Source organism: Pseudomyrmex gracilis, unplaced genomic scaffold (genome assembly GCF_002006095.1).
Source record: "Pseudomyrmex gracilis isolate BER0280 unplaced genomic scaffold, ASM200609v1 scaffold_72, whole genome shotgun sequence".
NCBI classification, from domain to species: domain Eukaryota; kingdom Metazoa; phylum Arthropoda; class Insecta; order Hymenoptera; family Formicidae; genus Pseudomyrmex; species Pseudomyrmex gracilis.
In genome coordinates, this window is record NW_018020656.1 from 247937 (window position 1) to 263542 (window position 15606).

The window sequence follows — 15606 nt, forward strand, 5'->3', positions numbered from 1 at the left end:
AATATTTCAAAACGCGATCGTATAAAAGTAAAAAAGTGACGTTATACATCGGGCTAAAAATCTCTCTGAAATACAATATCGCTGTTTTCCATGTGTATTTTCACACACGTGTACAACACGGACACATTTCCGGAGTATCTTCTTTAAACGGCTCGACGATTATGTGTGACAAATCAATACAGAGAGCTCCGGTACACGGTGATTCTCGCGAGTACAAACTCCGAAAGCAGAAGATACACGAATTGAATTCAAATGAAGCTTTCCGCTATGCACCTGTGCGTGAGCGGTGGTACGTTTGCTCCGTTTAAACATTCATGCAAATCGTCTTCGCGTCGCTGTCACAGAACCCGATAGCGTCGTTGTTAATTTGAAGTTTTCGTTTCGGAATACGCGTTACTTATATAGACGCGTCGAAAAAACAAATCTCACGCTCTGTTTTGTTAAACTTACATGTGTTCCGAAATAAATATACACGTCGCTATAATTATTTCTTTCATAAATCTCCAGCTAGCGGTACTCGTCCGATCATTGACGAGACATTTACCTTACAAGTTTTTTTTTAATTTACGCGAGTATTGGAGTATTACGCGCGAGTATTACGTGAGCGAGTTTTTCTTTTTTAAAAAAATCGTGTACTAATGCGTAATCCTTGACATTTTTTTTCTGCTCGCAGCAAGCGCGACGCTTCCGAAAGTATAACCGGGTCAGAAAAGAGTATTTCGCGCTCCCTTTGTTCTTATCTAACACAAAGCTTCTTTGTGTATCGAATATAAAAGCTACGCTAAAACGTTAAAAAACGGCACGAATGTTATGTTGCCAGATCGAAAGCAATACACGCGCGCGCGTATTTTTCGTTCAACGCTCCGACTAACAATGAGCAAAAACCATTAGCGTAAACAGTAAGATCTTTATATTACAAAAAAAAGCACAGAGAGTTACACTTTTTTTCCATCCCTGCTAAACTTGCAACTTGCAACGTAACAATTAAACAATTAGAGATCCTACGTCTTTTTTTTTCTTTTACACGCGTGCGCGTCAGTAACAATCAAGGGGTCAACTAGCCGCGTCGGGATCGCTTTTTTGCCGGGTAATCTTCCGAACTACGTCGTCGTCGATTCGTCGACTCGCTCATCCATCCGGCGACGCATATAAAAGGAACGTAGCGAAACGCGATCCAGAGCATTGTGACACGACGTATGTATGTCCGCTCTTCTCTTGCGCGTCGACATTCTCTCGAACGATCGATCTTGCGCGTAACGCATCAAGCGTGTATAAGAATCACAAAAGGGGTGTGGGCCCGCGACGTCGTTTCCTTCTCGAGAGGCGTACGACGCGAGAGATTATTCGTTCCTCGGTTCGCTGGCAACGCTATAAAAGATGTCGCAACCGGAACAGAGCGGTAGTGCGCAGTGCGAGAAGGACATGTCGACATCCAAGAGTAGCTCGATGCTGCGCCTAAACCAGGAGGGCTCGGCCGACTGGCAGGATCACGGCGACACCGACTCGGAGGTCAGCGAGACCGACTTCCTCACCAAGGGCGCCTTTCTTCTCACCCCCAGCCACGAGCTGAGCATAGAGAAGGCCGCCACCATCTGCGAGAAGATGAACTTCCGGTGAGAACCACTTCGGGGACCCGCCTCAACGCTCGAGATGGGAATTTCTTCCTGGATTTCAAACCGCTCGATGAGAAAGAGAGAGCGAGGGAAAAAGAGAAAGAGAAGAACGGCTAAACCGTACTCCGATAACTATGATGAACGAGCTCGAAGTGTCGTCGATCGGTTTTTCTTTTTTCTTTTTTCTTTTTTTTTTTTTTAGTTACTTTATCTCGCATTTTGCACTCGCCGATTATCCTCCGACAAGTTTATACTGCCATCGCGAAATGATACATGTGCATTTGCGCGGGGAGGGGGGTGGGAGAAATTGAAGATGTCGAAAATTCGAAAATATCATGTAAAAGAAGTCTTGGCGTCTTAACGTTTTTTTTTTTTTTTTTTTTTTATTAATTTGTCAAAGTGCGGTGCGAACGACTGAACTCTTTCTTCAATCGCGAGAAGAAAAGAATTGCTTTTTTCAAAGCTGGACCACAATTGGAACAATAACACGTGTGTTACATTTTTGGACGAAACCAAATAAGAATTGCGAGTACAAAAAAAGTTTAATTATACAATTTTTTGTCGTTCTTGCACGAAGTGGAATTACGTACCTAATGTTGAGTTTCTTCTCAAGAAAGAGAGACATCCGCAAAAACAAGAAATAATACGTTAAAATTTTTTGGCGCCCGCATTGACAAACGCTGTAACGTCTAGATTACTTAGACCTTCACTTAGCTTAATCCGCAAGAGATCGTAAAGTGCTTTGCGCCAGAATCGGATCTAAAAGTAGTTAAGTCAGCTGGCGCGTGTGAAGTAGTAGAAGCAGTAACGGGTCGGACAACAAAACCATTAAGCCAAATTGTGTCCGACGTTGTGTGCAAACTTTTTTGCGTATCGACGACGAGCTCGTGTGTGCACACGGCAAGGATTCATTCGCAAGTAAACATCGAGCTCTACAACTTTCGGCCGCAAAAATTTTACTCTCTCTCTCTCTCTTTCTTTCTTCATCGTATAAATGTAGAAAATAATCATCTCTGAAATATTTTTGTAAAATCATATTCTCTTGAATTCTTTTTTTTTTTTTTTTTTTTTAGATAAACCTTGTAAAGTTTTTTCTCAAAATATTCTCTATATAATGTTTCCTCGCATTGATTCTAATCATTATGAAAACAATTTGTTTCACGATCCAGAGGCGCATTTTCTTTGACGAAAACCGCCACCGGCATTCTCTTCAAGTTCAGCAACATCGACGACTTCCAGGCGGTATATAAAAAGGGGTTTCACAAAGTGACGGGAGCTCGCTTCTACAAGAAGGTAGAAACCAATTTTTACGACCTCGTTGCATCTCAAGAGAAATCCGCATTTTTCGTTTCGAATAACAATCAAATCCTCGAGACGAGATAACCTTCTTATAACGCGCGCGCGCGCGCGCGAATGTACGTTAGATGGTAAAATTTTACTTTTGGACTTGGTGCGCATCCGCAGTCGCGCTGCATTACACCATTAGCAGTCCGACGACCCTTACAAAGCTAAAGTACACTCTCTGACGCACAGAGAAATATCCCATGGTGTGCAACTAATCTCGGGATCTGCATGGATTCCACGCGCTCTCGTGGCACAAACACATGTTGCCGACGTATATATATGCAACAAAGTACAAAGGGTGCTTTATTCGCGCGAAAGACAACGAGAGGATATCTTGACAGTAATTTGCGCGAGTTAACTCGCTTCCGTATTCATCTCGGGAATTCGGTTATCTTCTCTCGAATGCCGTGCATGCTGCATTTGCGTTGCGCGTTAATTCATTATTAAATAATAAAAATCGTTAAACACTCATTCTCATTCTCTCTGAGACTTCATTATCTCTTCTCGCGCGTTCTCCGCGCGAAACAAGCTTGCTACTTTTTTTTTTTTTTCTGTATCATCCTCCCGTTCTCGCGTGTTGTGTTGTTTTTTCTTTTTTTTAACGGAATAAATGTAAGAAGTGACGTATATCGCATTGCATAATATACACACGTACATACATACACACACACACACACACAGGTCGCTATACCGTGCAGACCGGCGAAGATCTTCACCGTCTACGTTCTGGATGTGCCCGAGGAGTTGCCCGAGGACGATATTAGGCACGCTCTCTACAAATATCGATCTATCGTCGAAGTAACCAGGCTGCCCCTGAATACGGGAACTGTCTGTGAGTCACGAAAATGTTATTTTTTTCTTCTCCATATTTCTCGTATCTCTCGCTCTTTATTTGGAAAACTGCAATCTTTGACACACACGTATGTGCAAACACACGTATCTCGCGGGTGTAAACGCGATAAGACGCGGGAATCTCTCTCTCCGCTTTCTCGCGATTTCAAAAATCTTTTGCCTCTCTCTCTCTCTCTCTCTCTCTCTCTCATACATTATTTAAGCGCGTTAAATCTATTTTTCGTAACTTAAGACGCAATATCCCCGGATAGCGATATTTGTCTCATCTCGCGAGAGAAGCATCGGTTTGATTAACCGTTTGATTTATAAGCGCGTTCGCGTTCGTCAATTGCGATAATAAATCGTCGGCGGTTTAAACAATTTTGCGCTTGACGTGTGCTATCGCGGCGCAGGCGCGTCAAGCGCTACCGCCGTCTTTCTGCAAACGCATGCAATAAAAATCGTGTGTGTTAAATAAATCAGTGAAGGCCATCAATGACAAGCTAAAGAGCGACGCGCAGAATCTGAACGAGCCTGCCACAATTTATACGGGGCCACCCGTTATAAGGGTTACTCTGGCCAGCGTGGAGGAGACCTCGATGTTGCTGAGCCGTGGTTTGGATTTTTATGGGGCCACATATTTCCCCACCGAAACGCCCCACACAGCCGCTCAACCCCTCGCCAAATACAAAAACAACAGGTGGGAAGTGAATTCGTTCGTGCATGCTTCTTTTCTCTCTCTCGCTCTCTCGCGCTTGTTGCGACGCGACCGCGTGATACACACACGACAAATGCGCGCGATCGCGTTAAAAATTACGCATGGCGCCCCCGATATCGTTCGTCGTGCGCGTCGACCGATATTTATTACTCTCCCCCTCCCTCCCCCTCCCCGGTATTTATTAACTATTATTGCGTCGAGACCGCGTCCGACGATTCCCCGGTATAATGGCGGTTGTTTAAAGCATTCATTACTTCCGAATTATACACAGAATCTGCTGTTATCAATTCCATCATTCACAGTGCGGTCAAATTGATTTCACATTTTTCATACACGAGACGTGTGTATGTAAAACTCGTAAAAAGTACTTTTTAATTTAAAATGTCCCCGATCTGGTTATGACGATTGCGATATAAAAACTATATATCTACGCGTGTCTATATAAATATTTTAAAAAATTCAGATTTGCGAGCGCGGTGTATATGTATAAGTTTACAAGCACGCACATGCATTTGCACTATTTTAAACTTTTAAAGCAGCTTCTGAAAGAACACCGACGGCGGCGCCATTACGCGATTCGCTCTTCTACCTTGCTACGTAATATCTTTAATGGAACATTGCCAATAAAACACAAAAGGTTTGCGCGCGCGAGCATTAAGGGGGGAAACGGATCGGCCGAGAAAAAAAGACGAGAGGAAGAACCCCCTTTCACGTGTTTCGCCATTGCAGATGGATCGAGCTGGCGTCGATCGGCGCGGGACAAAGAGTGAGGGACCTACTTCCGGTCTTTGACAACGCGGGCTTCAACAAATTGCCACCTCCGGCGAGCCGTGTAATAAAACCGCAAAGAAACTGACACGTCCCCCTAGCCGGCACCCCGAATTCTTCGGTCGCCGCCGCTGCCGCCGCCGCCGCCGCCGCCGCCGCCGCCACCACCGCCGCCGTCACCGCGATCGATAGTGGCGGCGAATCGAGGGAGGACGCCACCGCGAGGACGATGCCACGACCCGTCGACGACGTTAACGCAGACTACCTCGATCGAAATTTCGACGGTGACGCGATACACTTCGGGCGATTTTAGTGCGACTGTGACCCTCCATCGATCGCGCCTACGTTTCGGAAGAAACGAGGTCAGCCATTGTGCATTCGCGAGATATGCGGGAGAGAGAGCACGTAGTTGTTGGAACAATCGGACAATCAAACAAACGTGTCGGAACCGTGACTCGAGCCAAAAGAAACGCGTGATTTTTCTCGCTTTCGAAACAATTTTTATCTTCTCTCGAGGAAAAAAAAAAGGAAAAAGAAATGTTCGCAAAAATAAATAAATATTTCTAATTTTCTTTCACGCTTGTGTGTGTCTGTTAATATTGTTAACCGTATAACTCATTATACGGTTTAAATAAATATATAAATAAGTCTCTTCTACATGCGCAAAGTGTGCATCTCTCTCTCTCAGCTGTGTAACGCGCGACCGATGGAGAGTCAAGCGTAATGCGCGAGGAGAAACTGCATCGCATACACGGAACTCTTGGAACCCATTTCTCGACATGCACACGCACCGGTAAGATGCACCGTGCCGGTTCGCAAGTCGACGTGACTTCTAATCTCCCCTTCTCTATTTCTTTCTATCTCTAACGTACAGCGAAGGTTCCTATTTTCTTGCCAGCGGAAAGGTCAGCGCCGCTGTATCAACCGCAACATATATGAAATTATTACCGTTCCTATCAGTCGCTTACTTTTACGCCGGTCACGCGACTAACATACGTTACGTTAAAAAAACTGCGCTAGATTACACGCCAGAAATTAATCCGCTGACAACAGGGATTTTTCACGGACTACATGTGATTGAACGAAAACAAAAATGTTCGATCGAGAGAGGTAACGTCACATTCGCGATTTATTTGTTATTGGGTCACTTGTTATCGGGTCATAAATAATTGTTCGTCAAAATAATGAATAAAAATAATTTATTGCAATTTATACGCAATCAGTTTCATACTTAATGACCCGATATCAGTACCAAACGAACGATTTTGTGACCCAACTGATTGCGTATAAATTCTAATAAATTATTTTCACTCATCATTTTAACGAACAATTATTTTTTATTTAATTTTATTTTACACTATTTGAGGATCGCGTGGATTAAATTACGTGACGAGTACAAAACGGAAATTTTATTATTATTATAATATATATATATATATATATATATAGAATATATTATTATTATTATTATTATTATATATATATATATATATATATATATGTATATAGAAGTATAAAAGAAATGTGTCAAGAGGATAAAATCTTAAAATACAAGATCCTTTCCCGTTTAATCACAAATTTAACATACTACTGCGCGCGCACACACAACGAAATATATATTTAAACGCAAATATATATTTAATCCATATTTCTCTAATAATGCGTTAACGACTATTATCGGTTTCACTACGCAGTCAGTGCTGAAAATTAATATTTATGAATAATGTATATTTGTCACAGGCAATTTTCAACGCGTGTTACACACATGTGACACAAATTTTCAAACTCTCAAATGTTAATAAACGTTTTACGTGATATAACAACGTTATGAAATAAAACCGTGCTAAACAGATCGCAGTGATGGTTCTCTATATTGTTTTTTTTTTTTTTTTTATCATTGACGTCGCTAGAATTATTATTATTATTATTATTATTGCTACGTATAACCTTTTATTGATAATTTTAAATAATATTTTAAATAATATTTAAACAAGCGTGCGATCAAAACAACTGAAATGGAAAAATGTTCATAAATTTCCGAACTCTTTCTCCGATTTCAATATTGGATAAAAAGCGTATGAATTATCACATGAAGAATTAATAATTGGAAAATAAAAGGAATGTAAAACGGGGCTAGGAGGGAGAAGGAAGGGTGGAAAACGACCGAACGCGAGACAAAGACGCTTTCATCTTTTTCTGCATTTGAGCGAATCGCCAGCACGCCATTCGTACGAATGTCTCGAGAGCGTTTTTATTACGGAAAAACGGCAAGTCAATAACGATGAAATTCACTTTGTGCATGGAACGTGCGCGAGCGTGCGCGCGCGCGCGCTTATTAGGATATATATTATGCCGCCCGTTACGTAACTCGTAATATTCCGTTATACATAAACGTTCCGTTGCAATTACGTAATGCTCGCACGGATGGGACGTACTCGACGGCGGATCGTGATATATGCAACCGGGTTTACCACTCGCGTGAAAGCCATAACGACGTTACTGCCCCCTTATTATAAAGGGGGGGAGAGAGGAGAGAGGAGAGGGGAATTACGGTGTCCCGCGTGTCAATGTGTCGCGTTCACTTATCACTTTACAGTACATTTACCTCAGAATTCTTTTGCGCTACGTACGTACGTACGTACGTGAAACACGTAAATGGCGGGACACTTAAGTGGGTCGTAAAGAAAAAAAAAATGTCAGTAGAACTTTTTCTCTCTTTCTCTTCTCAATTCTCCGACCAGTTTCTTGAAAACCGATCTTCGCGTGACACCTCCGCGTGACTTAGAGACGCGCAAAGAACAAGAGAAACTGTTGTCACGAGATATGTGTGTGTGTGTGTGTCACACTTTCTTTTTCACGAAATAAATAAACCGAGAATCGCGAGAATCGCCGTTGCCGCGATGACGACTTAAACGTCACGATCGCACTTTATTTGTGATTATTTTCATCGCCGCGACGAGAGATGATAGGGAAGAGAATAAAAGGTGACGACGTCGCTTTTAACAAGGCGAGAGACTTTATCAGGAAAAGAGCTCCGTGGAAAGAGAGAAACTTGGCCGCGATGAGTGGTGGTCACAGGAGGGTATAAGTAATTCTCCGAGAACGCTATTACGTCCTGCTGCGCCTTCGCTCGGGGGACGAGGGCTATTTCAGCGCGTAATATGAGAGAGGGTGGATATGGGAGGTGGTAAATGTCAGCTATGTATGAAAGAGAGTGCCGCCGTAGAGCGAACGTGGCGCGGACATAGCCGGGGTTATCCGCCCGTGGCAGGATGATGGGGACGGGGAGGAGGGGAAAGGGGGGAGGAGGGTTATCCAAGGCCGTGGCAGGAAGCTCGGGGGACCGACGATAAATTGTGTGTCTTCTGAAAAAATCTCAGGTAACTTAAAATATCGTACATTTTTTGTCACAAACATATGAGGGAAAACGCCATCGCAGCGAAAGAGAGAACGGTGTGCGTCGCGTTGTGTCCCGGGGACAACGTTATTCGCTGTTTGCGGGTTATTCGTTACAAGGTAAAAGATGTGCGATTTATCTTCATACGTATATATACGACGCGCGCACACATGCTCCGCGAAAATACTTACGCGAATCCAAACGGGTATAACGACGTTAATACACACGGAGCGCGTCCCACACACTTGATTTTAGACAGACGTATTATGATTATTAAAAATTATCTACCTACGCGCGTGCGCAATAACGTACAGACGAAGAATCTAAATGATATGAAATTAATAATACATTCTAATTAAATTATTTAGTCTTTATGATAATTTACTATGTAAATAACAATTTAATTTTCCGTCTAACAGCATATCCGCACGCGTGATGTGGAAATTACACGAGTTTACTTTTGATTAGAGCGCTTCGTTATAAATGTTTGTACAAGTCTTGTATTAATATTTAATTAAACACAGATTTACCTAACATGTACGGATGATGTGATGATATCTCATTTTGTGTTTTATTTGCGAATATTATATACGTGTATATAATCTCTCGACTTTGTGTAAAAGAAAAAAAAAAGACCTGCTCTTGTGTCTCTCACTGAAATGTGTATTGTGTATTTATAAAAATACACGCGAAAGCAACTGCCGTCAATTTAGCGACTCCAATTTTGAGCGGAACGCGGACGGATTTTCAGGACGAGTTAAAGTGAGAAACCTAGTTTTGTTAATGGCGGTAACTTTATTTCGAGAGGACGAAGCCCGAGCGCGGTCAGGCTTCGCTCACCAACAAGTGCCATTATCACCGCCTCTCGACTCTGTAACCATAGACTAATTTCGCTTGAAGAGTCCGCCGGACAGTTAACCGGTTTTTTCAGTCTCCGTCTCCGCAAATTCCAATTTTACGCGCAAAGAAATTTCTGGAAGTTAAGTACGACGCGTAATTACGTTTTCTCGACGGCGACGGCCGCGGTGGAAATGGTACGACGCGGTTGCGCGGGAATTAACGGAAACTTTCGCCGGACACGGCGAACAATGGTTCGAACGTGTAACATCCTACGTCCTCTCAGATTGACCGCGCCTGTGTGTGCGCGCTATAAATTTTTTACTTTCACGAGAAACAAAATACGAAATAAAACCACGCAAATAAAAACAAATCCCTAACGAAGTAAACTCGATTAAACGACGTGTGACGACTAAACGAGCGAGAGATAAGAAAACGAATCATCGGGGCGAAAACGCGGTAACTCGGTCGAGTCGAAATCACCGCCGCCGCCGCCGCGCGCCGCCGACTCGACTCGCTCGCCGGAACGGAAAGCGTGTCGGAATCGATTAAAAATGTATGCGGAACGTGTGCTAAGCAGCGGATACTCAAGGGAGAGCTTCGGGGGATCAGTCCCGATGGAGCGAAGGAGACGGCCCTTTCCGACCTGCGTTTATCAAACGAACGACGAGAAGAGGGAACCCCGAGGATCGATGGACGATCGAATGGGGCTTCGCAATGCTGCCAGGCAAGCTGGAATATTGCAAGCAGCCAAGCGGAGGGTGAAACAGGGGGGAGACGAAACGCCTGGTAAGCAGCTCTGAAGGACCGTTTCCTCGAAGCTTGCGTTCCTAATCGCATCGGAGTCATCTATATTATTACGAGGCTCCTGCGCATAACCCCCTGAGCGCACTGTACACGGTTGCAAAGGTCTCAACCTACAGTCGACCTGGTCTGTCCACCCCCCGCCCGTGAACCCCGTCGCGTCCCTTTACTCCGTTAACTGTATATCCTCCTTCACCCTCATCGCTCGCAGCGAAATCCTTCCTCTCTCTCTCTCTCTCTCTCTTTCTTTGTGCCCTACGGTCAGCTTCAACCCCTCGTCCTGCGAGAAGCTCCTGTCGTGCACGTGATCCTCGCAGAAACTGAGGAAAATTACCATCTGCGCAGTTTTCGGACTCGATCCGCAGATTGTGTCGCGATCTCGAGAGAGAGAGAGAGAGAGGCAATATTCCAAAACCTCGACTTGAAACGAGCGCGATATTTTCCACGCGAGACGCGTATATTTTACATAAAACATTTTCTCCACAAATTTCCCCCCGTACTTCCCCGCGATGATATATTTATCGCGTCAACATTCAACACGTGCGATTTATATTACCGGGAACAATTTGCTCTTTTCCGCGCAAAAATTTTGCCGCGCGTACATATACACACGTGTGTAAAACATGCGGAGAAATGCGCGTTTTATTCGTTAGCGCGGCGAGGATTATTTTCATGTTGACTAAATTAAACTGGAATATACGTTTGCGCGTGCGGTTCACAACGAAAATAACGGAAAGGAAGGGGGGAGGGAGATTAAAGAGCGAAAGAAGCGAGGAAAGGGGGAGAGGAGGATCAGATTTTTCGCATCAACGTCGAGACAATAATCGATACGCTCGCCCCGCGTCTACCGGATGTGGTCGCACCTGTGTTTTTATTACATTGTAGTTCCGCGCCGAGTTTAATTAGAGATTCCACGGGTGGTAACCAAGCAATCTATCTGTAATGTCCCGCGGCGTCAACTCTCGTTTTCTTCCCATCGGTCGACTAATTAAATAAATATAGGACACGCACACACGATGCACGCGCGTGACCCGATCGATATCGAGTTCCACGACCTGGTTGCGCGACACACACACACACACACACACACAAACCCTAAACGCACCCTGCTGTTAGAACAAATCAAAACCCCCAAGAAAAACGAGATACGAAGTATGAAGAGGAAGAAACGAGAAACGTGTTTAATTAGAAGTGTTTGTTCTGTAATCAGAAAGAATGTGAGAAGAAAGTCTATTTTTATCGCCGCTAATGCGACAGCTTCGTGAGAAGAGAGTTTCTCTCTTTATGTGTAATAAACAAATTCGCGCGCGCGCATATATATTTGTTTTTTTTCTCTCGACATTCGGAACTTTACAAATGTGTGTGTTTTGTGTTCCATCTCTTTCTATCGTGAGATTTTAAGATAAGTAATAAATTGCATTGCAGCACAAATTCCGAGAAATATTGTCGCGAAATATTGCGACTACAAATTATCGTCTTATTATTTTCCTCGGTCTCTCCTTTATTTTTCTTATAAATTAATTCTTACTTTAATTCCCTAATAGCGTAAATCGTCGCTTCTCGAGGCGATGAATTTTTTAAGCGCGCCCGCGCGGGGTTCCCCTTCTTCTCATTGGCTTTTCGACTCGCGGAAAAGACCGTTATTATACTCAACTTTCACATCATCGCGATCCCGCTAGAGTAAATAAGCGCGAAGAAGGTGGAAAAGAACCGGGAAATGCGCGAGAGACCAGAAGAAGAGAAAAGGGAAGGGAAAAAGAGCGAGGGATTAGACGAAGGGTCTTTCGCGCCGCGCGAGGAGAAGGAGAGGTAAGGCTCGAGCGGAAAAACAAGGAAGAGAAGCGAAGAAAGCGGCGAAGAAGAAGAAGGCGGAACGGAAAGGAAGGAGGTCAGGGAGAGTGTCTCCGGGATGAATATTAAAATGTAAAGTTCCCGGCAAATTAATCGCGTTAACGTCAGGACATTTTCTCGCGCTCCTTTTTTTTTTTCTATCTCTCCTCCTCCTTTTCTTCACGTGTCTCCCTTCTCCTTCGGCTTCTTCGCTGACCATTCTATTTTTTTTCTTCTCTCTCTCTCTCTCTCTCTCCCTCTCATCTCTGTGCTCCCCGTTGCTCCTGAATATTCATTAATCTCGCTTTCCTCCGTCGTCCGTCGGAAATGCGCGCGTCTCGAGCGAAATATAAAAAAAAAAAAAAAGAAAGTAAATCTCCTTTCGCGCCGGTCGGCACCTCCGACGTCTTCCAGCAACGTCGGGACGCCGACGTCGCCGCCGTGTGCATGAATCGCCATAACGAAATTCCCGACGCGTTTCGCGTTGATATCGCCGTGAGTATGAATGCTGGATTTACGGTGGATACGTGTGCGGCACCAGTCGCGTAGCTGGATTCGCGTTCGGAGTCGCCGCGCAGAATTTACATGCTCATTAAAGAAATGAAGTTCCCAGTTTACGGCTTGGTTTACGCGAGAGAAGCCGCGACAAACACGTTTGCCGGACTAACCGCGGAACTTCGCAGTTGCCTTCGCAATGTGACGAAAAGATAAATGAGCCGCGTGTTTCTCTCGCCTCTTCGCGAGAATGCGCGAGAAGACGAGAGATATAATGAAACTAAACGAGAGACGCGGAGAGAAGAAGCGCGCGAAAAATACGTTTTCCCGAGTCGCGAAGAGAAATGAAGACATACATAATCTATAAGTGGACTTGGACTATTTCACTTTTTTTTTTTTCGATTAGAAATGCGCGCTGTATAAATTTTAGTTTTTTCCGAGTCTTGACATTTTGGTAATTCGGCTTTTTTTCGAGATTGCACACGTTTTTGTCGCGCTTATTTCAAAAAGTGCGGATAAAATGTTGCTCGCAACTCTCTCTCGATTAGAGCGAGCCTTTATTATGGGCATCCAGTATATACTGGCAAAGTAAGGGTGCCCCCTGATGCCGCAAGTCAGCCACGAGCAAGTTCCCGTCGCGGTGTCCCTTCGTCGCGACCGATTTACCGCAAATGGTTGGCCGCCAACCATTCCGGCCTCTTCAACCGCCAACTGTTCCAACGAGACATAATATTATCGCTGTGTTAAGTGCATTTACAGAAGTGTTTGGCCGCGCGCGCGGTCTTCCACCTTTGCTGCCGCGTACGTGTACGTGCGCGTGAACGTATTGACATAAGAGGAACACGTGCGAAATGTGAGAGACGCGCGCACACACACACACGAAGCAAACTTCGTCGCATCCCTTGTAATCGTTTTAAATCCTCGGAAGAAGTTACGAATTGAATTTTACCGTCTGACAAATTAAGTTCGCAAACGACATTCTCTCACATGAGAGTTGCACTCTAATGGATTTTAAGACACACCTTTACATTCGTGAAGTCACATGTGTAATTAAGACAAATGTTCGGACATTTATTTAGGAAAAAAAAAAGAGATAATCGGCAAAGGTTAGAATTAAATAATAATATTCTAATTAAATAATAATATTCTACTTTTTATTGCTTTAAACGAGACGCGCAACGTTCGTTGAGAAAATCTCAAAGCTGAAAAAAAAAAAAAAATCTATTATGTAACACGCATAAATCTGCATCTCACACCTTCGAATTACATGACAGCCAGCCGGTGGAGGGAAGCACAGCGGCGCGACACATTTGTGAAATCGTAATTGAAATTTATTCGGTGAAAGATAAAGAGACGTTCATTATGGACGGGGCTTTGTTACTGTCCTCCCCAATTATGGCGGCCTTTGTCGTCAAGTTTGTTAAAAGCCTGATCGCGCGCGCGTGCCGCTGACGCGACGACAATACCGATTGTAAATGAAGAGACGAGGTCAATTCGATATGCATTACTTATCGCAATTTACGTTGATCGATCAGAAATTAAGAGGTCGCCGTGCAATAAACGAAGAGAATAATAAATAAGAATAATAATCCCGTATGTGTGTATTTAATTAATTAAAACACAATAACAAGATTATATATCTCTGAGAAGAGAAAATAGTCGGAAAGGAAAACACATTGCTAGATTATTGGAAATCTATTTTCTTATTTAACTTAATTGTCGATTTCCTCTCTTTCTCTCTCTCTCTCTCTCTTTTTGTTTTTAAACATTCACAATTTCCGAGTACACAAGTCTCGCAAATACGCGCGCGCACGCGCACAATTTTTGCGCTACACGGGAACGGGCGAATCTACGTACACATCTTTGTGTGTGGGTTAATCAGATGTAATCTCATTACCGCCTTATGTCCGCGATATATTTCGCCTTTGTATCTCTGGCGCGTGATATTTTGTAAAATTCGTCTCTTTTTTTTTTTTTGTTTCTTTTCGCGTTTTTCTATAAATATAATTAAATCAAAAATCATTTCAAAAAGTTCGCCGGCCAAGAGAGATTATACGCGAGGATCGCAACGCGAGCATCCGATTGACGTTGACTTCATCCCCATTATAATAGCTCGCGCTACAGAGAAATAGCATTAAAAGCGCTTGTCCAAAGCGCACAGCGGGGCGGCGCCCGAGCACACAGGTAGTGACCCGATGTGCAGTGAAAAAAAAAAAAAAAAAAAAAGTGATTATGTACGCGCGGTCGTGCACCCCCGCGCTATATCGCGCGTATCCCCTTCGGAATTCCACCCTATTTCGCTTACTTCCGAACACATCGCCACGTATGCAAATCACGCGCCAACGTTTAAATCGCATCACGGATCTGTGTATTACCTTTGTGAGACAGAGGGGAAAGAGAAAAAAATATACAAGCCGGAAGAGAACGAGAGGAGGAGGAGAGGCAGAGAGAGAGGGTGGGAAGGTGCCCTGGAAGGAAACGAGAGGGAAAAAATTCCGCGGACGTAACTCGATACACCCGCCCCGTCGTCATATTTTTACGGACGCTGAAACGAAACACTTAAAACGCGGACGGCGCGGCGGTATATACGCGTTATTACATCTACGCGATAGATCACACTAATTGCGGTGTACAGCGAGAACGGCGGGTCGCTCGTAACTTACGCAGTCCAGTTACGAGCTTACGAGAGCCGCGCTCGAAAACGGTTCCCCTCTGGGTTCTCTCTCTCTCTCTCTTTCTCTCTCGGATACGCGTCGCGCTAATCTGGCGAAAATTATACGCGAAATTTATTTTTCTTTGAAAAAACACACGTGCGCAAAAATGCCTCCTCTTCCCGCCGTCCCTCGTGATTTATAAACAACGGCGGGCGCAACTATTTTCGGCGAATCGCATCACGAATGAAATTTTATCTGCGATTGTCGTTCACGTTTCAAAAAAGATATTAAGAGTCACGACCTCCGATCCCACCC

General features: G+C 44.0%; 1 protein-coding gene across 1 annotated transcript; it reads left to right on the plus strand.

Annotated features, from left to right (window-relative positions):
- Positions 1-1205: 1205 nt before the first annotated feature.
- On the plus strand, positions 1206-5368 carry LOC109854706. Its single transcript, XM_020428101.1, has 5 exons — positions 1206-1613; positions 2783-2906; positions 3639-3789; positions 4272-4488; positions 5236-5368. Exons 1-5 carry the CDS (start codon positions 1378-1380, stop codon positions 5360-5362), a joined length of 855 nt encoding a protein of 284 aa, XP_020283690.1. The 5' UTR covers positions 1206-1377; the 3' UTR covers positions 5363-5368.
- The last annotated feature ends 10238 nt before the right edge of the window (positions 5369-15606 follow it).